Source organism: Psammomys obesus, unplaced genomic scaffold, assembly GCF_907164565.1.
Source record: "Psammomys obesus unplaced genomic scaffold, mPsaObe1.curated_primary_1811, whole genome shotgun sequence".
NCBI classification, from domain to species: domain Eukaryota; kingdom Metazoa; phylum Chordata; class Mammalia; order Rodentia; family Muridae; genus Psammomys; species Psammomys obesus.
The window spans coordinates 5,389,876-5,413,313 of record NW_026596166.1 but is presented as its reverse complement, the minus strand read 5'-3'; the positions used below and the strand labels follow the sequence as shown (position 1 = coordinate 5,413,313).

At 41.0% G+C, this 23,438-nt stretch overlaps 1 protein-coding gene across 2 annotated transcripts in view; it reads right to left on the bottom strand.

Moving 5' to 3' along the window:
- Positions 1 to 580: 580 nt before the first annotated feature.
- The window catches only part of Ppp2r5e (protein phosphatase 2 regulatory subunit B'epsilon), a 143,385-nt gene continuing 120,527 nt past the window's right edge, over positions 581 to 23,438 (bottom strand). For both annotated transcript variants that reach the window (XM_055595537.1, XM_055595539.1), the window contains exons 6-14: positions 18,185 to 18,315; positions 17,974 to 18,033; positions 17,004 to 17,112; positions 15,160 to 15,213; positions 15,001 to 15,051; positions 13,162 to 13,281; positions 10,520 to 10,647; positions 8,033 to 8,134; positions 581 to 1,941 (exon numbers count right to left, since the gene is read on the bottom strand). In XM_055595537.1, the coding sequence (XP_055451512.1) occupies positions 1,842 to 1,941; positions 8,033 to 8,134; positions 10,520 to 10,647; positions 13,162 to 13,281; positions 15,001 to 15,051; positions 15,160 to 15,213; positions 17,004 to 17,112; positions 17,974 to 18,033; positions 18,185 to 18,315 (855 nt within the window). In that variant the 3' untranslated portion in view covers positions 581 to 1,841. The remainder of the gene's footprint in view (positions 1,942 to 8,032; positions 8,135 to 10,519; positions 10,648 to 13,161; positions 13,282 to 15,000; positions 15,052 to 15,159; positions 15,214 to 17,003; positions 17,113 to 17,973; positions 18,034 to 18,184; positions 18,316 to 23,438) is intronic.

The window sequence follows — 23,438 nt, the reverse complement described above, 5'->3', positions numbered from 1 at the left end:
AAAAAAAAAAAAAAAAGTGAAGGTACCTACATGAAAGTAAACATAATTAGCTTATTTTTATATACACACTGTGACTGACAATCTGGAAACACTTCATAAGTGAGAAAGGTCAGTGGCTTTTCCCTCCTTTTCCTTGCAAACAACAAAGCTATATATATCCTGCTTTACATTTAGAAGGAAGGAAGAAAATATACAAGCCCACATTTATACTGTATTTCTACTAAGAGCAACAACAGTTCATGTGTTCATGTTAGCTACAATCACAACTCAACACAGAATTGGCTCTGCTAGATGCCAATTGAACACTGCTAGATGTGATGGTTTGGGGGTTTTCGGCTCGCTCGTGCCCTGTCTCTAACAAGCAAAAGCTTCTTGGAAATAATCCCCAAGACACACATTTGCCAGTCCACAGCAATGCAAGCCCATCGGGGATGCATATCCTGCATACCGGTACAGCGGCAGCTGGCCTACCAGGTAGATTCTTCCTTTAAAGCAGAGCAGAGAGCCAGGAAGATTCATCTAGAGTACAGCCCTAGTTTTTGTTTTTTGTTGTCCTTAAACAATTTGGTCACGATGCACCTTTGATATAAAAGCATTTTTTAAACTTTATTATTAATACTCAGGACATTAGGAATTTCCAGATTTTTTTTCAGTAGCATTTGTAGAACCACTTTTGGTAACAAATACAGTAGTTAGGAGTATGCATCCAATTCAGAACGCATAATGTTGATCCTGAATCCTTTCTGGCTAAAAACAGGGCTGGCGCTTGATGAGCTATAGAACAAGAATCTACAAAAAACACTGGAACATGTTTTGTGTCTCCCAGAGGCTGCATCCTCTTTTGCTGAATACTTTATAAGTACATATTAGAAAGTAAGGCAACAACTCCAAACAGTTCGTGCTGTTTGCTCAGCTCGGTTCCCAACTGGATGCGCAGTCCTGGTGCTCAACTTCATGGTTATATCGCTTAGTGCTCTGTCTTTCTTACTTCACAGGATCCCAAAGGATGTTTCTCTGACATTTCTAAGTTGTCTCTGGTCTGGATGCACAATGATGCCTGCAGCTAATACTGCAGATGCTGAAGCCTGTGTTTCCTACTGCCTGTTTTCAAAGGATTCAAGACACTGATTTGGACTCATCATATCTCATATGAAGCCCAACATTCCCTTTGCTACCATGCTTATCACCTCTTCTTCTTTTACTCCTAATCTGAAAACTAAAGGAGTACCAGGGACCCCTGGTCACCGGGAAGATATTCACCCAGCACACAAACTTTCACCAGGGACCTCTGTAATTCATAGCCCCATTCCACATGGACATTCGACTCATGAAGATGTGCAAAAGGAAAAGATGTCAAATTACAGTCAAGTTGTCCAGAGGAGGGTGTTATACAAACTTATAAAGAAATGACAATCTTTTCTTCCTTTACTATAAATACATTTAACAGCTTAGCAGAAAGACAAGCTAAATTTAAGATTGTTCACATTTGAAAATTGTATCATACTCTCTGCTAGTGATAAATAAGGAACTCCTGATAATGGAATTTTAACATAGCAATTTCACCAACAGATCTCTGAAGACCTTTTGTTTGTTTGTTTTTAAGGAGGGTTAGAACAATGATTACGTTTGCGAAGTTCTGAGAAGTCCTTCTACTGTCCACACTTTGGATTGAAGTCCTTATGTTTCCTTTACTTAGAGACAGGTATATACAGTGCTGCTGTAATAATGAGACAAATGTGAAATCTACTGTAAAGTTGCACAATACAGAAAACTGTTGCTCCATCCTTCTACTACATAAGCGTGTGACCCCACGGGTTAGTGATGTCGCTGTCAGGTTGTTGTTAAGTTGGAATTATCCCATCGCGTCTAAGACCTCTCTTTAACTCCAGATCCTCTAATTTTTTCCACAGTTCTTCACGTTCCTTTTCTTTCTTTTTCTCACTGGGGAAGAAACAGAGAACAATGTAAACAACTAAGAGGGTATGGTGAAACTACCCAACAGAGAGTGCCATTCCGTCGCAGATGCCTGGAAGTGGCTCTGACACATTCAGCAGCAAGCTTTTGGCGATTTCCTTTTGGGTCTTTCCCTCGTGTGGGGTCTATTTTGACACTCTCACTGATACAGAAGTCAGACTAATAAAGTAGAAAGCAAGGCTATTTTAAGATTTACACTAACATCCCTTTATCTCTAGACACAGTATAAACTCCAATACAGTGTATAATTACTGAGAAACAAAATTAGAGATGATTTCTAGTATCACCTATCTTAACACCAAAGTGCTTAATGGCTTTAAATGCTCAGAGCCTTGTCAGAACCCAACCTTCTATTTGTTCCCAAATAAACCCTCAAAAAAGATGCTGAAAATGACACTGACAGAAAATGTGCAAGATCAAAAGAACACATCCTCTCCTTTATTCATGTCTACTTTCCCATATGATGCACACTGAAAGTGGTCATTTCTGAAAGTACATGATCAAAGCATATTTATATTTCATGTTACATATTTATATATTATAAGAATATATAACAGAAACTTTGTAGACACTGGTACTACTATGTATTAAAACTTTAAGTGACCAAGCCTTTAATTATTTGTTAAACACCAGTTTACCAGTGTTTTCCAGAATTTCATACTGCATTGTCTGGCAAAGCTTACCCCAACTGGATAAGCCAAAATAGACTCAACTATTTAAATTTGCCAAAGAGTTCTTGAAAATTCAATATTTTTTTAAAACAAATGTTTTAACATCAATTAAGTAGGAAATACATAATCAAAGAACACAAAGCCATTATAAATTAAATATATTCACACTTATTAAAAATATTTTGCATGATTTCACATCTACTAATATAATTCACATTATTACCTCTAGCTTACTGTGATGAACTGGTGAAAAGTAGACCCAGATAACACAGTGAATTCACAAATCCAAAAACTCCTAAGCACAGGAGTTCTGTCACCTCGGCTCAAAGAGCTGGTCCTGTGTACCACACTTCAGTAACACTTTGTTTTTCCACAGAGAAACTCACTTGCATAATGTCATCTTTGCATGGAATTCCAATGTGGAACACTATTTTAATAATCATCAATACTTTGCAAAGTTTTGTTAATGACAGAAAGAAGGGCCAAAGAGCTGGCTCAGTGTTTAAGGGTACTTGTTCTTCCAGAGGACCCAGGTTCAATTCCCAGCACCCACATGGCAGCTCAAATATCTTTAACTCCAGCTCCAGGGGACTTGACATCCTTTTCTGTCCCCTGTACACATACATTCAAGCAGACAAACACCCATACACATAAAAGAAAAATAAACTTAAAAAAAAAAAAACAATAAAATGTAATTCTCATCATCTGCGAATTAAAATAAATTAAAGAAACCCAAGTAATTTGACATTCCCATTGTACGTGCTGGGATATTGAATCAAACAATGTAGTCATCTTCAGCTTCCCTTCATAATTAACATTTGGCAATTTAGGCCTTGTTTACTATGTTTGGCTCTCTTAAACAATCTGCACAGTGTGAATTTCAGCAAGCATGATGGTTTTCAAATATTTACTTATGCAATAATTTTGACCTAGAACAACTGCACTTAAGGGCGTAAGGGGCAAAGTTAGAAAAGTCTCTAATCATTATAGATTTTTTTTAATTTTTTAAAAAAAGTTGAAATTAATTCAGAAAAACATCTTGGGTGCTGGAGAGATGGCTCTGCAGCATCTCTGGAGAAATGCCTGCCTAGTGCTGCTCTTCCAAAGGACTAGGTTTCAGTTCCTAGAACTCGCATGGTGCCTCACAAATGTCTCTAGTTCCAGGGGGCTCCAAAGTCTGCCTCTGGACTATGCAGGCACCAGACACACATGTACTGCACATATATGCATACAGACAAAACATTCATATGAGTAGAAATAAAAATATTTTTAAAAAGATTTTAGCATGCTATCCCACACTCACACAGCTGAGGCAGGAGGATGACTTGAAGTTCAAGGCTAGCCTAAGCTACCGGGTGAGACCCTATACCTCCCCGCAAAAGACAAAAAGCCAAACATAAGTTTTAATTAAGATTAAAACAGGGGAAGGCAGAGACTGAAAAAGGACACAGCCTAGAGTGGGTACGGACTTCTAGAAAGGATGTTGCCAGCTTCTAGACTCTTGACTCGTGGATGCAGGCAAGCTGCAGGGCAGCATCACTTGTTTGCTTGACAGTACAGGCCAGAGGTAATATCAGTCTGAGTGCATGCTTTCTGAGAAACCGATTCAAGTACACGAACCTAAATCCTATGGCTCATGTGGAGCTCTAGTGACTTCTTTGGTTGCAGGAACAGAGGAAAGAAGGGTCGGGAACTTTCCGCTGCTGAAAATCAGCCCATCCTGTGGCAGCTCACACTGCTGTGGTTCCCAGCATCCATCATGACATCATCATCTCCCTACTGAAGCTGCTCACTCTAGTTGGTCGGCAATACAGTATGCAGTGTCCTTTCTTTCTCCAGATGAATGCACACTGAGTTACCATGCTGCTTTCATGCTGACAACTTTACACAGTCTCAGCTTAGGATATTCTGACTATCCCCAAAGAAGAAATCATACTGCCTACTCCCTCTTCCCCCAGCCCCTGGCAGCCACTGGTCTACTGTTTCTATGACCTTTCCTTTTCATACAGGTGTAATTATATAATGAAAAAAAAATTTAAATATTTCTTTGTTGTTGATTTTTGTTTTGTCTTGACTTTTCAGACAAGAGTCTCAGGTAGCCCAGGCTGTCCTTGAATTCATTAATGGAGGATGACCCTGAACTCCTGCTCCTCTGCTTCTTCCTCCCAAGTGCTGGGATTACAGATGTGTGTGCCTGGCTCTAAAAACATCTAAATACTGCTGATATATTTAGTCCCACCTTATTTTTCCCAGTTTCTCTCTGTGTTGGTGAGAATTTTAAGACATCAACACACTGTAATGCTGGAAATCTTGTCAAATTCTCCTCCCATTTCTTTTCACACAGCACTACTGTTGGCACTCATATCTGACAGTCTTAACAGCTTACTCCACCCACCATTTTGATTTGTAATGCTTAAAAATCTCCTTTGAACTGAAACTATCAACTTCCTGCCATTAACAAGTAAAATCGTGTATTTGGCTCTTTCATTACAGCCCCAAACATCCATGTTCAATTACGAATTAAGTTATTATCACTTCTGTGGGGAAACCAATACTTGTATCTGCTTGGTACAACCTTCTATTTTTGCTTGTTTGCCAAAGTATCATTCTTATTATTTTTTTAAACAAACCAAAACAACAATAAGATAACAAACAAAAAACAACTTACCTTTCTATCTATCTATCTATCTATCTATCTATCTATCTATCTATCTATTGTTTTTTTGAGACCAAGTTTCTCTGTAGTCTTGGCTGTCTTGTACTCACTCTGTAGACGGGGCTAGCCTCAAACTCACACTGATCCTCCTGCCTCTGCCTCCTGCGTGCTGAGATTAAAGGTGTGCGCCACTGCATCAGGCTCAGAAAGCAACTTTCAGTCATGCAGTCCACTCAGTATGAAGCACCTTAACCCTCTAGCATATTGACTCAATTCACAGTTCTACCAGCTCCCAGTCCCTTTAGTTAAGTCCATTCATTCTCAAGTGACTGATCCATCTAGCTTAGTTAATAAAGGAGCACAAAAATAACTTCACTGTGGGATTTCATTAAATATGAATCAACTAATCTGAAATAAGCGCCTGTGCACATACTCCCACACCGTGATATGGGAGCCAGGCACTGAGCCTTTGCATAAGCTAGCCACACACAGCCTTCCACCCAGTGACACTGAAGCTCCTTCAATAGTCTTAGTAAGATTGTACAGGCTTAATCCCTACTTAACCAGAATAATAAGTTACAGAAAATTCTGTTGAACTAACAGACAAATGCTATGCCCTGTGCACTGTTTGTTATTCCAATATTCCCTTAGCAAACCCCCTTCCTTTTTTAAAAGTTGTTACTGTTGATTTTTTTTTTTTTAATGCATATGGGTATTTTTTGCCTGCATATATGTCTGTGTGCTGTGTGCATGCCTGAGCCTCAAGGAGGACACAAGTGCACATTCAATCCTTTGGAACTGGAATTACAACTTTTGGAAGCTATGTGGTACTGAACTTGAACCTGGGTCTTTTGGAAGAACATCAAGTGAGCTTAACAGTTAGCCATCTTTCCAGTCCCCCTCAGCCGTCTTAAAAAAAATAACTTCTCAAAATATTTTAACTTAACTGTAGCACAAAAAAAAAAAGTTAGTAATTTTTAACAATTGATAATATCACGAATCAACAGTTATTTAGGTTTCAAGTATAATACAGAATTGACATTTAGCTCAATGTTGTACTTAAAAATAATATTGTAATATTAAAACTATATTCTGTAATTAAACTGTTTCCTATAGATCACATCCCTATAACTTAAAAACAATCTCTGCCAATGGTCCTTGGTCCTCTGTCCCAAACTTTCCTGTTCATTGCTCTTTTCCTCAGTAAAACACAACTAACACATTCTAAATAAGACAAAGCAAAGGAGCAAGAAAATCACAGGCAGCATCCTTCCACGGGGTTCAGCAAAGACCAAGGTATGAACATGCCACATACCCACTCTGGGACTCTTTAAGGCCCAGGCTTTATGACCTACAAGACCATGCCTGCATCCATGTGATCAGAGTCAAGCCAGGGAACCAACTATGAGCTCTTTCTGTTTTCCTCAATCTCTCCAGTGCATCTGTGGTGGTTTGAATAGGAACAGCCTCATAGATTTGAATGCTTGGTCACCAGGGAACAGCACTTTTAGGAGGTGTGGCCTTGTTGGGGATGGGCTTTGAGTTTCAAATGTTCAAGCTAAGCCCAGTGTCAATCTCTCTGCCTACTGCTTGGGAATCCAGATAGAGAACTCTCAGGCACCTCTCCAGCACCATGCCCTCCTGTGTGCTGCAGTGCTTCTCACCATGATAATGGACTAAACCCCTGAAATGTAAGCCAAACCCAATTAAATGCTTTCCTTTTAAAGACTTGCCTGGTCATGGTGCATCTTCACAGCAACAAAAACCCTAACTAAGAACATTCTTTGGAAAGTTGAACATACTGGATAAAAAATAAAACACCTTTAATCATAGCTTTTGGGAGGCAGAGGCAGAGGAAGGCAGATCTCTGAGTTTGAGGCCATCCCAATGTGCAAAAAAGGTTCTGAGATAGCCAGGGCTACACAGAGAAACCCTGTTTTGAAAAAACAAAACAGCAAAATAATTATAATAAAAATAAAACAGGAGAATCATGTAAATAAAATCCAAAGACTGTTGGCATCATTCTAGTCTTAAGAAGCACTTCCCTATTTTCTAATCCCAGACCATTAATATTTATATTCTTTTCATTGCTCTTTTAAGTTGTGATAAATTTGTTGGTTTCTAGACTAGGAAGTAAGATCTATCTAAAGCTAGGATCAGATGGAAGGGGAGGAGGACCTCCCATGTCAGTGGACTTAAGAGAGGGGCAGGTAGATAAGAGAGGGTGGGTGGAATCAGGAGGGAATGAGGGAGGGGACTACAGCTGGGATACAAAGTAAATAAACTGTAATTAATATAAAAAATAAAAAAATTTAATTAAAAAAAAAAAAAGAAAGTAAGATCTGGACAAACAATGCCCAGTCTCTCCTGCACTGGAGTAAAGTACATCAGCCCAGTTTTAGGTTGGGTGGGTTAGCATCAGGAGTCAGCCCAGAAGACTAACTACCTAATGACTCCCTGAAGTGAGTGCAAAAGACCAGGCTCTTAACCCTGTGAGAACAGAAATAAAAGGAGCAAGGCAGCAGGCTTCATAAAAATCACACCACCACAAAACTGTCTCACTTAGCAGTACGTTAACGAGCGCACAGCTAATGAGCATGCAGAAGGAAAGTATGTTAGGTAAATACACTGCTGTTTATGATCTGATGTGCAACCAGGCAGCTTCAGCAAAGAGTTCAGAAAGGACTCAGTAACTTTATGCACAGCAGACAAAAGAGCTTTAAAAAGTTACCGCTGACGATCTGACTTGTATGTGGCTGTCAGCTCATCAAACATAGTGCTGTTCATTTCCATAAAGGCCTTCAACACGTTGTACACCAATGCCACAATAGCCCTGTGAGAGAAAGGAGGAGGACATGCTGGTTAGTCTTTCACAATGGGGTGCTGAGTAGAAAAGCAAAAGGAAAACTTACATAAATCTGTGCCAACTCTATCGCATATACATAAAAGCCTGAACTCACGCTTTCTTGTAAAGCCCACTGTGATCATCGTAACCCTCCTACCCCCTCTCCCAACCCTACAACCCTTACTGCTCCCCAAAAGCCACTTCTCAAAACTCATGTAGCATGGCCAGCCTCAAACTCAGTGTGTAGCTGAGGGTGACTTTGAACTTTTGATCCTCCTGCCTAGTGCTGAGATTACGGGCATGTATTACCACACCTGGCTTCCTGTTCCCTTTTATACAGTCCAATTCCACATCAAGAGACTTGAATTCTTTACTGTTTGCAGTCTTCCTAAGGAATGGCAGAATTAAAACCCAATGTTGCCCTTCCAAATTATTGGTACCCAGAGCAGACATGCTTACGGCCAATGCACAACAAAAGGCAAATATGAAATAAAGGTGCTTCAGGGGCTGGGGAGATAGCTCAGGCAGGAAGGCATGCTTGCACACGTGCGTGCACGAGCACACACACACACACAAACACACAGAATAAAACCACCTCACCAGGTTGATAGTGTATAACTGTAATCCCAGCACTTGGGAGGTAGAGGTAGGAGCATTGAGAGTTCAAGGCCTATATGGGCTACATATAGAGACTATCTTAAAACAAAGAAACAAGGAAGACAGAGCAGACATACTGCTCTATAAATAAGGATCAGAGGTTAAAAACATTACTTTCAAAGTAATAATATACATAATTTAGAATCAGAAGGTGTTCCTGTAGAAATGAGTATATAAATCACTGGTGCTCAAAGACAAGCTCCCAAGCCCCGACAAGCTGCTTCTCCAGTGCGGTTGTATTAGTCCATCTGCTCCTGATTAGCCCTTCTGCTGAAAACTGTCAGGCGGGGGCCGGATGCTCTTGGCTATGGAGCACTGCATGGCTCAGAAGCCAAGCTGCCCGACTATTCTTATCAAGCAGAGAATCATCTGGACAATGTGAGCACTGTGCTGTGACAGACTCGAAAGCTTCAGATTAGGCAAGAACTGGGGTTCCCTTTTCAAAACTATACAAGATTGCTTCCATTTTGCAACAAACTGCCCAATCCTACTCTTAATAAGAAGGCATATCTAAAAAAACGCTAGTGGGAGATCTGAGGTCTTCCTGCACAGCTGTTGCTTGGTGCCCAAAGAAGGAAACTTAGCTAAGGCTCAGGAATGGCCTTCTTCCCAGGGGCAGCACTGGAGAGGCGGGGATCCTGGGCAGTTACTGACACTGCCTAGGGCTGCTCTACAGACCCTCAGGAGAAGTATGTACTACAAGGCTCAATGACTCTTTCTCAAAGTTTTATTAATACAGAAAATATAATTAGAAAATTGAAAAAAAAATGTTATTTTACAACTCCATGCAAATAATTAAAAGACAAACTGAACTGCACTTATTAATTCTTCAATGCCACATAAAACTTTCATTTATCACATACAGAAACATGCAAAGGCATCTCAATATAGAATATTTTAACTCTCCTGGAACTAAATTAAACTTGTCCTTGAAGATTTTAAAAATTCTCCATACCCGTGCTATAAAAAAACCTAACAATTTTGCTGGCTGTTGGGAAATGGATATTCCTTTGTAAAGTAAATCTCTTCAGACCACTTCTTCACAGTCCCTCACTATTCCCTGATGTCGCCCTTGGTGAAGGCGCTTGTGGGCCTTGCTCCCTTTTCAGTCTTGTCTTCAGCACTGTTCACCCAAAGGCCTCATGCCTTTTCTCTTTTAAGCCAAGGGCCTCAGAACCTGACAGGCACTTTTAACAGCTGTGTGCCTTTTATGTAGTACTGGACCCTTGTCTGAAGGGGCTTTCCCGAGTACCACCATGTACCAACTCCATTACGATTCTATCTGATGCCATTCCCCAGCACTCAGGAGGCTGAGGAAGGAGGATCATTGAGTTTGAGGTTGGTATGGGCTGTACAGGAAGATCCTAGAAAAAAAATTAACATGTTCAATTTGAGCCCTGCCAGCCAATGCACATCCTTTGGGGTTCCAGCACATTCTCAAACTAAATCTGGCTACCTTCAGACAGGTCAGAAAGCCTCTCAAGTAAATAGATATTTAAAAAATATTGTTAAAATATTTGTTTGCTTTTCAGTCCCCCCAACCAGCAAATTTCCAGGAGGGATTTTTATCTTGTCACATGTGCAATCTGGTACACAGAGAGCTGTGTGACATTTTACTAAAGAAAAGAGGAAGAGGGAAGAGACAGAAAACGAAAAGGGAGAGCAGGGAGAGGAAGAGGGAGGGAGGCTAAGGATGGAAGGAACCTGAAAACATACGGATTCCAATGCTCTTTTGAAATCCTGTAAAGACTGGAGAACATGATGGGAAGGATGACGTTAGAGTTTTCTTCTATCAAACTCATGATGTATTCATTATTCCAATAATAGAGTGCCCTTTCTGCCACCTTTAAGAAAAGACAAAGAACAATGATAAAACAAATTATAATCTTTTCAAACAAAAGTATTTTTAAAGCTATTTTTAAATCATTCAATCAAAAGTATATAAAAATTTTGTGAAGATTTATGATCCCTTAAGTAGTTGCCAGGTGGTTCATCCATTTGGGGAGAAAAAGTTTGTTTTGTTTTGTTTTATTTTTCCCTACCTGTTGATTTATCTTCTCCTTTAAGTCTACACATCTGATCTATGTCCACACTCTTCTCCGCATAGTTCCCACACATCCCTCCCCTCCAAACACAGCTTCGTCCAGCTCGGCTTTCAGAATTCCTTGTCTGGCTGAGGTCTTGTTATACCCTGAGTCTTAAATGTCCCCACAGGCTTACGTTTTAATGCTTTGTCCGAAGCCTGTGGCACTACCTGCAAAGCTGTGGGGCCTTCTAAGGTAGGGCTGGCTCGAGGAAAGTGTCATTTGCTTATTCGTTCCCTGTTCTCTGTCGACAATGCTGCCATGCTCTAATTTGATCTGTTGGGCCTGAGCCACTCATCTTGGACTTGATGAACTCAAATGGCTTCTTTTATTTACGTAAATAAGGAAATCATGTATTAGAATGAAAAGTAACACAAGACTGCACCCACTGACAGACTGAGAAACTGGAGCCTGTCTCGCTATAGCAGGTTCAAACACTGCGGACAGTTACTGGTTCCTGAGCACCGAGGAACTGTCTTCAAGGACAACTAACACACATTCGCCACTGTGCTGTGTCCATTCACACAACATTGCTTTGAAATCCGGGAGCTAACAGAGCTTGTGCCATTACCCCAATTTCATAAATGAAGACTTGTGAGAGTTAGGTGGTAAGTCATTGGCTCAAGGTCACATGACTACCAATGCAGAAGCCTGCTCTCAACTCTTCCCTAAATTCTCCCTAAAGAGCTGATAAGTGGTGGGAATGGGCGAGCCTGTGGTACTATTCACCTGGGTGGGGACTGTGGCAGAATGAACAATCTTCACACACACACACACACACACACACACACACACACACACACACACAAAGGAGGTACCTAAGACTATGGCAGAGGGTCAGTGTGCATGCTAGAACCAACCATGACTCCAGACACCTGGCCTCCACAACTGTGGGGAAATAGATCTCTGCTGTTTAAGCAATTTGGTCTGGGGCATTTTGTTATGGCAACTTGAGCCAACCAAGTTGGCTAGACAACGCTCAACTACTGAACTTCCTCCCTAGTCTAACAAATTATCTTCCTTTCTAAGCTTCGAGCATTATGTAAGCCTCCCTGCCATCCTTTTTTGTAAAAGAACCGTGGCCTCCACTATACCAAAGAGGCTAGTGAAAATAGAAATGAACAGTCCGTGTGTTTGAGCACTACAGGGTTAGTGGAGTGTGCTCCATCTCCACACACTGTTCTGAACTTTTCTATCTGCATCCCATCTAGACACGTCACAGAATGGTGTTCTATTTACTTTTCCCTTTTGTTCTGTGTGATATAAGCACAAGCTTGATATATTAACATGTTTTTAGATTTAAAAACAGTAACAGTCAGGGCCTCTGCCTGGCAGCTTAACGGACAGTCCACCATCAAATTAGCACAAATTTTGTGCTGTTGAATAGTATCTTCAAATGATGGGCAGTAGGGTGAGTCTGCTACATTTGTAAGATGGCCTTTTGCTGAGACAGCCACTGGGTAAAATAAAACACTGTGTCTGACTCTGTTCCTGTTTTCTTCTGTGAGGGTTCCACAGTTCTGCAGCCAGGACCTCCTTAGAAACACACATGCCAAGTGCACCTTCTCTGTGCTCTCCTCAAACAGCCACAAGGAGGCAGAGCAGGCTGTGGGAAGGCCATCAACTCCAGCAAGCTTAGCAAGAAGCCGCATTTAACTGAAAACTCACCTACACTCCCCTGTTGTAGAAACCTTGAGCAGGGTAAGCAAAGTTACACTCAGTTATCCTAAGTTATCTCTTCCCTCCTAAGCATTACTGACTACTACTCACACACACCGTAAAGAAATCCCAGCAGCTCACTTGAAATGAGCTTAACCCAAGTTATTTTATGGCTTCTAAACTTTGGCCTTCACACCATGCCTTCTTGCATGGTATTCTGGGAACTGAAATTATGAAATAGAGGCTATTCAGGGCAGATGCCCAACATCAGGTAACTACTTATAGCAGGGGCTGGAGAGACTTCTGAGTCGCTGAGAGACCAGATTGCCTCTTACAGAGGCCCCAAGTTCAGTTGCCTGCACCTACACTAGCCAGCTCACAACCATCTGTAACTCCAGCGCCACAGGCATCTGAGATGTGTCTAGCCTCTGTGGCCACTGTATTATGAACTCATGCCCACATACAGACACATACATAATTTAAAAAAAAAAAAAAAAAAAACTTAGAGAAAAAAGTAGCTGGTGCCCATGATTTTCCCCACCATACAAATGAAGTTTAGCCAAATGACTTCACTTGGCACACACTACTCTGGCTCATGTTCTCTTTACTACTAACCTGAAAATGGGGGCTAGAAACACACTTGGCAATTTGTTTAAACAATGGTTCTTGGATTTTAACAAATTGTGATGGTTCAATCACATCCAAGATTTCTTCCAGCTCCCCAAGAAACATGACCTATAAATAGAAACAAAACACAAAATATGAGATCCACCACTAAAAATTCCACATAATCAAATTTACTTACTATTTTAAGAGAAATATACACATAAAGCAAAAACAAACAAACGAACCAGACATTATTCTATTTCTTTTGGCCTGGGAGGATGGCTCAGTGGTTAGGAATGCTTGCTAGGAAAAGATAAGGAAACTGAGTTCAAATTCCCAAGACCCACATAAGAAGACAGGCTGGGCCATATGCATGCCTGCAACCCCAGGGCTCTAGGGTACTGAGACAGGAAGATCTCAGGGTTTGGTGGCTGCCAGCTTACCTCCAAGGTCTATGGCAAGTCACTGTGTCAAGAGTCCTTCTCTGGCCTACATGTGCAAACCCCACTCACCCCCATACACACAAAGAGTACACCCCCTTCACAAAGAGCTCAGCATAAGGTCTTCTGTTAAACGACTGGCCTCTCCCTCTTCAGGACTCCACCTACTGCTAGCGACCCAGACATTTAACACCTCCCGTGCAAACCCGCTTTTTAAAATAATGGCTGAAACTCCTGTAGAAATGTGCTTTGGTCCACAAGAGCACAGTGGAGCATATCATCGTACAACAGACAGCTGTCATTCTACTAGCACACACACCCATGTTTTTTTAAGGTACCCCAACTAAGCACATCAGCACACACTGACCTGTTTCTATGCTTATATGTACACATATTCTCTCCCTCTCCCTCTCCCCTCTCTCTAGAACACAGTGAATCTCATGGCCTCAAGGCTGTATGCAAAAAAAAAAAAAGGCCTTGAAGATCACACAAAGGAGGGAGATAAATAGATTTAGACAGTTGTATAACTAGAACAAAAAAAAAATAACAAATAGCAGTTACCTATTTGTTCATGAAAAGTAACACAAGGAAAAGCTAAGTAGGCAGCTGAAATATCAATAATGACACTTCTTTCGTATCTTAAGGTACAAAGAGCAGCAATGCAGATTCCCTTTACCTCATGCTGTTAAGAAATGAGGTAACTTGCTGAAGCTATCTGGAGTAGGGGTTAGAATCATGGCTGATGTGATAAAGAGGTTCTTCCTATATACCCTGTCCTTTGCCAACACACATATGTTCTCTTGGGACATAAAGCTAACAGGTGGCCTCTGTTTCAAGGCCAGAAGAAGAAGGCTCCAGATCTGAGGTGGACACAGTTAGGCTCTATTCAAGGTACTGCTTGGTGCCTCCTTACACACATGCATAAAAGGACATGCCTACTTAGGTGACTGTATGGGGCCTCATTCCTAGGCATGTCAAGTTAAAGTTCTGCTGTATATTATGAGGCTACATACAGTAAGGCCTCACCTATAATACGATTTATTATGGGGACCAAAGCAGGCTTCTCAGGAATCCATCTGCAGTGACAGCAAACCTTCTATCTACGCAGTCACTACAGAAGTGACAATCAATGGAGCCAAATAATTAGATACAGAGTGTGGCTTGGGCAGGAATGACAATGGCTAGAAGCCCCAGGGTTCAGAGTTCAGGAGGCAGGTTCTAGTGTACGCTCTCATTCTGTGTGCTTGGGTGTGCTAATTAATCTCTCGAAGCCTCACTTTGATCACCAGTGAAAAAGAGCTGCACAGCCAGGTTTACATGAGGCATGCTTGTGTAAGCTCAGCCCACAGTGAGCTCTTAGGCATAGTACTTCCTTCACTACTGGCATGCTCTGACATTAAGTACTTACTTCTTTTTGACTGCATGTTTTGGGCCAAAATTTCATTAACCCCCTAATAACCTAAAAGGAAAAGGAGAGAAAAGGAGACATTTAATGTTTCACATGATTTTAATAAAGGTTGTTCTTATTTTGTCACATTACGGAAAATAAAATTTTTAAAAAGCTCACTGGTTCTGTAAGTGAAGGGTCTTTCTCCAGAAACTGTACTATACAATACGCCAGCTAAACAGGAAGGAAGGGAAAGGACAGAACGTTAATTCCACAAGTAAAAGCTGAAAGCACAGCGCACCAACACTTCTCAAACTCTGGTTTAACTTCACAATCACTTCATTTGAACCCTCATAGAAAGAAAGATTTGTTTGTTTGTTTGTTTGTTTTGTTGTTGTTTTGTTTTATGCATTTAGACTTGGGATCCAGCCATGTTGCCCAGGCTGGTCTTGAACTCCTGAGCTCAACATCATTCTCCTGCCTCAGTTTCCCGAGTAGCAGGAACTACAGCTAAAAGCTGTATTTTCAAGTCAGTGAAAAGTAACAAGGCCACAGAGGAATTCTGTCCTTAAAGAGCACTGAGACAACATTTCTGAGGCTGCTGCAAAGCAGGGCTGAAACCCTTCACTCAGTGCAGTGTAAAAAGGATCTCATGGACATTCAAATTCCAGCTGCCTCTCAAGTTCTGGGCTTTAGTTTCTGTGGGGAAGCAGGCACTTTCTAAAAACCCAGCAACTGCCTTATGAGGGAACCTGAAAACACTGGTTCCTGAAAAAAATCAAAGGCTATACTTGCCAAAGTCAGTATCTGGGGAGTGCCCCCATTCTCAACAGGAATGCTTTCAAATAACCATGAAATGTGATATCCCACTGCACAGACTAAAGACAAGTTTTCTAAAGGGCTTGGAAAGATTTCTGAACAGGAAACCTACCTCTTAAAAACCAACATTTTGATGGTGTGCTAAATCTGGAACATATGGACTAATTTTTCCTCAAAATACAGAGTTTCACATTTAAGAAGGAACACTGCTTAGAAAAATGTGTTACATTTTAATGCAAACTCAAAAGAGAAGGGAGCCAGAGGCTTAAAACACTAAAATTAAAAATCTCACTAGATCAATTATGCCTTCCAGTGACAGGCTTACCATTCAATGAATGCAGTGCTCAGCACAGCAGTTACAGTGAGGGCAGCACAGGAGCTGAGTGTCACCATCACTCCTTTTACGTAGGTATCTGTTTGTTCCAAGACAACTCACTGTATAGCTAAGGCAATCCTCCTGCCTCAACCTCCTAAGTGCTGAGGTCACAGGTGCAAGTGACCACACTCCGCAAGATCTGATTGTTAAAGTAATGAAGGAGTTGTAAAAAGGAAGATGTGAAAATATTTATAGATTTGCTTACTTCTCAAAGTGTCTACTGTGAGTGCAGTAGAAGTGATGGGAGGGGAGGGGGGGCAACTGACAGCCCAGAGCAAAGAGAAACAGGATCAAGTACTCAAGAACATTCAGTTCACTAGGCAAGGCCCAAAGCTGTCTCATTCTATTACACTGTCCTACTCTTCACATTTACATGCATTCTCCTATGGGTAATCTTTGCAGCAGGTAACCTTTTAAACATGGAAGTCTGTCGTGATGTAACACGAAACATCCCTCTTCCTTACCTTAAAAATAGTTCCATGATTCTACTGTGTGAAAAAATAAAAATAAAAAGGAAAAAAGCAGACTTTCTTATTTTCCTGGGGGAGTATTTTTCCTTTTTTTTTTTTTTCTTTTCGTTTTTTTTTTTTTTTTTTTTACCTTTAACACACTTTTCCTTAAAAAAAGGGGTGGGGGAATAATATCCTAAGACACACTAAATCCGTAAACATTTCATTTTGTTTCAAAAGCTGTTCTACAAGCTAGGTGTGGTGGCTCACCCTTGGAATCCCAGCACTAGAAGGAAGAGGGTAGAGAACTGCAAGTCCACAGTCAGCCCTGGCTACAAAGGAAGTCTTTGTCTCCAAAAAGTTTTAATTTAAAGTTCTACCTGGGCATGGAAGAGTGATAAACTCCTGACAGTGTGTAAAGGGATCAGCACTTTCACCAGAAACTGTTTGTGTTCTGCCTTAAGCGGTAAAGCGAAGCCATTGATAATACTAGGAAAAGAAGAGACAGGGTTAGCAATGTTATCCTATACAACTGAACCCAGACAAGCTCTTGTTGTAATTTACATTTGTCCAAAAAAGAGAGCCAACTCCTCCCACCATTAATATTCAAGACTTTTTAGCTACTTCAACAGATCGTTTATTAAGCAGCAATTTAACAGAAGTAAATCTGATTATGAGCATCTACCAAAGAGAAAGACAGTGCCCAAAGGTTCTTACCAAACCCATTTTTTGCCCTCCCTCTGCTCCACTGTACAGCCGCCTAACCTGCTAACTTCCTCTTAAAGCATGAGCTTCCATCTCCAGAGCACCTTGCTGACCTGCTCTTTCAACACCCTTGCCATCTCCACACACCACTTCTCTTCACTCTTGAAACCTCTGCCCAGCCTCGGGAGGGACGAAGCAAGGAGACTCCACTTCCTGTTTCTCCTCTTCTTAGAAGGAAAGACTAAGCAATCACACTGCCCAGCTACATCAGCTCCAAAACCCATACAACAGCTGCCTCTTCCTGCTTTGCTCCACCTCTGAGGGCGGCTTAACTGCACACCTGGGTAGGCAGTCTTTCTAATTCATTATAAACCTGCCTAGAGAATGAGGTGCTGTGCTGTCACTGGCCTGACAGCCAACCAGATTCCATCTCTGAGTAAGCTATGCACTCCTTCTAGTCATTATGGGAGAGTTAACAAATTGTAATTATGGAACAAAGTTATCCCTTTACAGTTGCTTGGAAACAGAATAAGCACATATTAGAAAGACCTAAGGTATTTAGAGCAAAAGATCCAGGTCAGAAGAGATTCTGCACCTGAACATGACCTGCAGAACAAGGCTCACCTGAAATCTACAAATACTTACCTTCCTAAAATTTCCAGCAGTTCAGCTACACCATTGAAGTGTTCTGTTTCATAAACAAACCTAAGAGAAGAAAGTAGAGAGGGGAGGGAAGGAAGGGAGTAGGAGAGGGAGGGAAGAAGAAGTTAGCACATTACTTTAATTCCTGGAGGTTTACTTAACGCTTTTGCAAAAACAGCAACGTTGTTCTCTTGCGTGCCTACCATCCACTCACCTTAGAAAAATATTGTTAATTTGTTTTCGGATAAACGCTCTAAGCCCGAGAAACTTGCCATAAATCCTATGCAAGACTGTTTTTAAATAGTCCCGTTCTCGGGGGTCTTCACTGTCAAATAGCTCCAAAAGCTGTTGTAAAACAAGAGTAGAATAAAAGACTGTCAGAGACAGTTCTGGTAAAGGATTTAGACATTCTATTGCTCATTTTTTATGGTCCCTGTTCCCTTCTTCCTCATCAGAAAGCTACTAAATAAGCAGTACATCAGCGCAGCAGTAGTCTTTGGGAAGCCAGCTGCACTGAGTCAAAGGCTTTATATCCAGGGAAGAGATCACGCTACAGTAACAGCTACAGCCAATGCAGTGCTCACGTGATCAATAGACCACTTTCTAAGCAATCTACATAGGTCAGTCCTTCTGTGAGGAATTTTTACCCTGGCCTTATGGATGGTCAAACTGGGGTGCAGAAAGCTTAAGTAACTTGCTGGTGATGTCACAGTTGAGAGGCATTAGCGCTGTGATTTGAACCCAGACAGTGAATGCCTAAAGTCCACAACTTTCAACACTGTATGTCACTAACTTCTGGACTTTTCAGTATAAAAAGAAACATAAATTCCAGTTAAGCCTGTCAGCTCTACCAGAAGGCCCAAGAAGATGAAACCTAAAGCAGACACTGAAATTCCAAATGATCCAGCAATAGTTTTAGTCTGAGTTGTTACATAATTGTGCTTAGAGTGGACGTCTCATCAAAGTAAACATGTTCTATACCTGCGTGTGTGAATAGCATGATTTAGATTTTGGATCAGTTACAATTTTAGCCACAGAATTCTGATAAATATGGTCCCAAGTCTCACACGCCATAAAAGAGAAAACAAGCGCAATCTTAGGCCAAGTAGCAGGGGCCACTATGGACCCAGCCTAATCTCTATAAGAAATCCCAGGGCCCTTGTTTTTCTAACACTTGATTAGATGAAGAAGTAAGAAAAAAGCTCAGTGGCACAAAGCCCTGTGCTCAAACACCAACAGGGGTGGGGTGCAGTGGGGGCGTTAACAGCACGGTGAGGGTGAGCATGCCTAGAACCCCAGCACTCTGGAGGCTGAGGCTAGAAGACCTTGAAGCTGAGTTTAAGGATAGCTACACAAGATCTGACATTAACCAACCAACAACAAAATTAGTTGATTCTAAGGTTTATATGGAAATATAAGTCACCTGTAAGAGCCAATGCGATTTTAGTAGTAAGAGGACTCAGGACTCTCATTGCTCAGTTTTAAAATTCAATATAAAGACAGCAATCAAGAGTATGCTACTGGCATGTGATAAAGATACATGTCAACAGAATACAGTCAAGAGTCCAAAAACACTCAAATTCATAGTCAATTGGTTTCATGGTTTCATGGGATGCCAACAATTTCAGTATGAAAGAAACAGTCTCCAATCAACGGTGCTGGGACAACCAGATAACACTAAGTCAGACCTCCAGCTTATACTGCAAATTCAAATGGGCTCAAAATGGATAATCGACTTGAAGACAAGAGTAAATGATTAACTGAAGAAAACACAAGAATAATATTCACCAAAACAAATGGTTGTTTTTAACTTTGACAAGAAATGCATAAACAACAAAAGGAAAAAAAACCAAAAAACTAAAACCGTCTGTGATTTAAAGACAGTAAAAAGATAACTTATAATAATAAGAGAAAATATGTGTAGAACATATGTGACAAAAGGCTAGGAGTACCCACAATAAATAATGAACTATCAAATCTCAATAACACAATTTCAATGGAAAGATAACTGTAGTAAAAAGAGGAGGGGCTCATGGGGCCCAGCACTCCTTGAGGATGAAATGCAGCTCATGGTTGCTGGGGGAAGCAGAGATATTTTCTTCAATGATAAAACTCCTATAAGCAATCCGAATTAAACTTACTGAGTTACCCTCACAAAGAGACATGAAAAAAGGAGGCTGGTTGAGAAGAATAAGGCACTCAGGAGTGGAAAAGAGACAAAAGGGTAATTAGGGGGTTATCAAAATACATTATGTCAATGAAGCCCATTATTGTGTTTAAATACTTTATGCTAATAAAAATTTTTAAATTTTCTGAGAAAATAAAAACAACTTAAAAATTGACAAAGGATTATTGAAAATATATATCCCAAAGAAGGTATAGAATGGCAAATGAATACATGAAAAAGTGGTCCATTCCATTAATCATGAAAATGCAAACCAACGCAAGAAAGTATTGGCAAAAGTATTGGAGCCTTCATTTATTGTTGGCAAGAATGTAAAATTGCCAAGCACGGTGGTGCATGCCTGTAATCCCAGCACTCAGGGAGGCAGAGGCAGGCAGATCTCTGTGAGTTCCAGGCCAGCCTGGTCTACAAAGTGAGTCTAGGACAGCCAGGGCTACACAGAAGAACCCTGTCTCAAAAGGCCCCCCCCGCCCCCCCCCAAAAAAAAGGTAAAATGGTCCAGGCTGAAGGACAGTCTGGTAGTTCCACAGGTTCATATATCTGAACAACTTCACTCTAGCGTGTACGATGGACAGTACAGAAAGCATATGTCCACACAAACGCCTGACAGTGTGAAAAGCACACATACAAAAAATGCACACTCTTGCTCACAGATACAACACTAAAAGAAGACAGGGGAGATGGGGACCTGAGGTCAATCTCCAGGTCCCCTGCAAAAAGCCAGGTGGTGCATGCTTGTGACCCCAGCACTGGGAGGAGGGTACATGGAGTTCACCGCCAGCCAACCAGTGAGTTCCAGGCCACTGACAGGTTCTGTCTCAAACAAAGGTGAATGGCGGCCAAGGGTAGTAATCACTGGCCTCCACATGCACCGACACACATGCGTACACACACCTGAACCCCCATACATACATTTAGACTACTGAACTGTATACGTCAATTTTAAGCTGACATGAATTTTAAGCTGACAAATCTACTGCTTTGTAAAAATGACATTGGGGAAGTTTCTCTAGATGAAGAACAAACTTGGAAACACTCCTGAATGTTATTAACTTTTAATATGTTCATCATCACTACAATAAAACAAAACCAACTCAGCATGGAAATAAAAGCTGCCTACCTTCACTTTTACAAAATGCCATATATGTGTATGTGTGTGTGTTTATGCATGTGTGACTATAAAGAGTTATACATAAATAAGTCTAAGTGATGGAGATGTAAGGCAGGGCCTGACAGCAGAAAAGGGACAGTAACCAAATGGACATGTTTCTGTTTCATGCTTTGTTTGAAGAAACACAGTTCTGGGCAAAATTAATTAACCAAAAGTAAAGTCCCTTCAAATATGGCAGAAAGTAGGAATTAAATAACAGTCTTCTAAAATGGACAGTAAAACAGTACACAACTTTGGCTTCACAATGCTTTTCATCCATCATCTGCTCTGTTTGTTCTAAATTGAGTATTTTGAGTAAATATTTATTGCTGTATATTAAGAGCCAGCAAATGGGCAAGGATTTACCAGGAATATAGTGACACACAAGTCAGACAGAATCCGCTTTCACAGTCTAGTCTAATGGCAGATAAAATAACAAACAGCACAAGATTTCAAGATGCTATACAAATGAATAATGGATCTATCTACTCCATTTGTAAGAAGTACAGTAACAGAGAAGGCTTCCAGGGAAAGTGATATACATGGTTACCCCTCCCCTCTGCCACACACACACACACACACACACACACACACACACACACACACACAGAACTGGGACAAGAGTTTATATTAACCAGCTTTTTGTCACTATAACAAAACACCTAACACAACTACTTATGAAAAAGAATGTTGGGTTGTTGTTTTTTTAAATCCCAATTTTGAAGACTCAATGTCCAAATGGAATAGCAAACACAGCTCACAGCACGGGCTGGTCCCCTGACCACACTGATAAGGTAGTGATCAATTACATGACAAGGAAGTGGCGACATTACAACTCCAACCAGGAACAGAAAAAGAGACTGGTGTATTATAAGCCCTTCCAAGAGTGTGCCCCAAATGACCTAGGGGCCTCCCACTAGTGCCCACACCTTAAAGGTTCCACATCATTTCTCCAAACTGTCACTCTGAGTACCAAGCATCCAAATGCAAAAGACCCTTGGCAGGGCCCTGGATGGCATGGTGGGGGTCACTTAAATCACAGCCAATCCAGGGCAATTTTCCCAGGGCTGTCGGTCAGGAAGGCAGCAGCCTAACTGATAGACGATACTGTTAGTAATGACTCTGGCCGTTTAGCAATAAAATAAACAAGTATGTACTGAGATCTTTCCTCATGCCATGGATGTCCTTGCTGCTGGGCACACAGAGTGCTGGACAAACTCCAGTGAACTATGGGAGGCAACCAGTGAGTTAACAATTTACTTGTACAGAAAAGCATTCTATTTACAAAAAGAAACAGGCATGTGGCTTTAACAGGCTAGAAAAGAAAGGGAGGGTATAGGGTATTTGTGTCTCGGATAGACTCAGTATCTATCTCTTTATTTGAGAGATACTCAAAAATTACACAATGCAATTTCTATGGCATTCCAGTCCTTGTTTATAGAAATCATTAACCTTTTAAAGTTCTATTTCTTAATTTGGTTTCTACTTTAAGTGGAAGGGCTTAATGAGTAATATGCAACCAACATAAGAGGTTTGCGGGAGTAGAATGTTAGCAAAACTTGAATCAATTGTGCTTCTGTTTTGCTAATTTGAAAAGTTTAACAACTGTGCAATTAAACAAAGATTATTTAACTAAGTATTTCATTAGGTTATCAAAAAAAAAAAAAACTGTCTTAGTAGGACCTTTGCAGAGTCCTGTCAAACGCACCATCCCCTGCGACGAAGAGACATGAGCCTCAAGTTGCCTCCTCTGGCCTGTGCAACGCGCTTCCGACATTATGATGGGAAGCAAAAACAAAAGGATAGTGGCATGTGGCCCAAGAGGGGAGGAGTACGATGAGTTCTGACTTCCAAAACACCACATTCCACACCCATAGATTGTCATCTACAGTATCACAGGCAGCTCGTCAAAGAAAACCTCAAGTTTCCAAACTGATTACAAAGCAAAGACAGACATGTCAATGTGCTGAGTCCAAGATTTAAAAGAAGGCTTCCCTGGGAGTAACAGAGATAAGCTGAAGGCCCTCCGTTGAACTTTAAAAATAAATGGACAGTGAAACAAAGAGGACAGTGATGGTCTTCCAGCCAGCCTTGGAGGACTGACCCTCTTTCTTAAAACTTCACTACAATGAC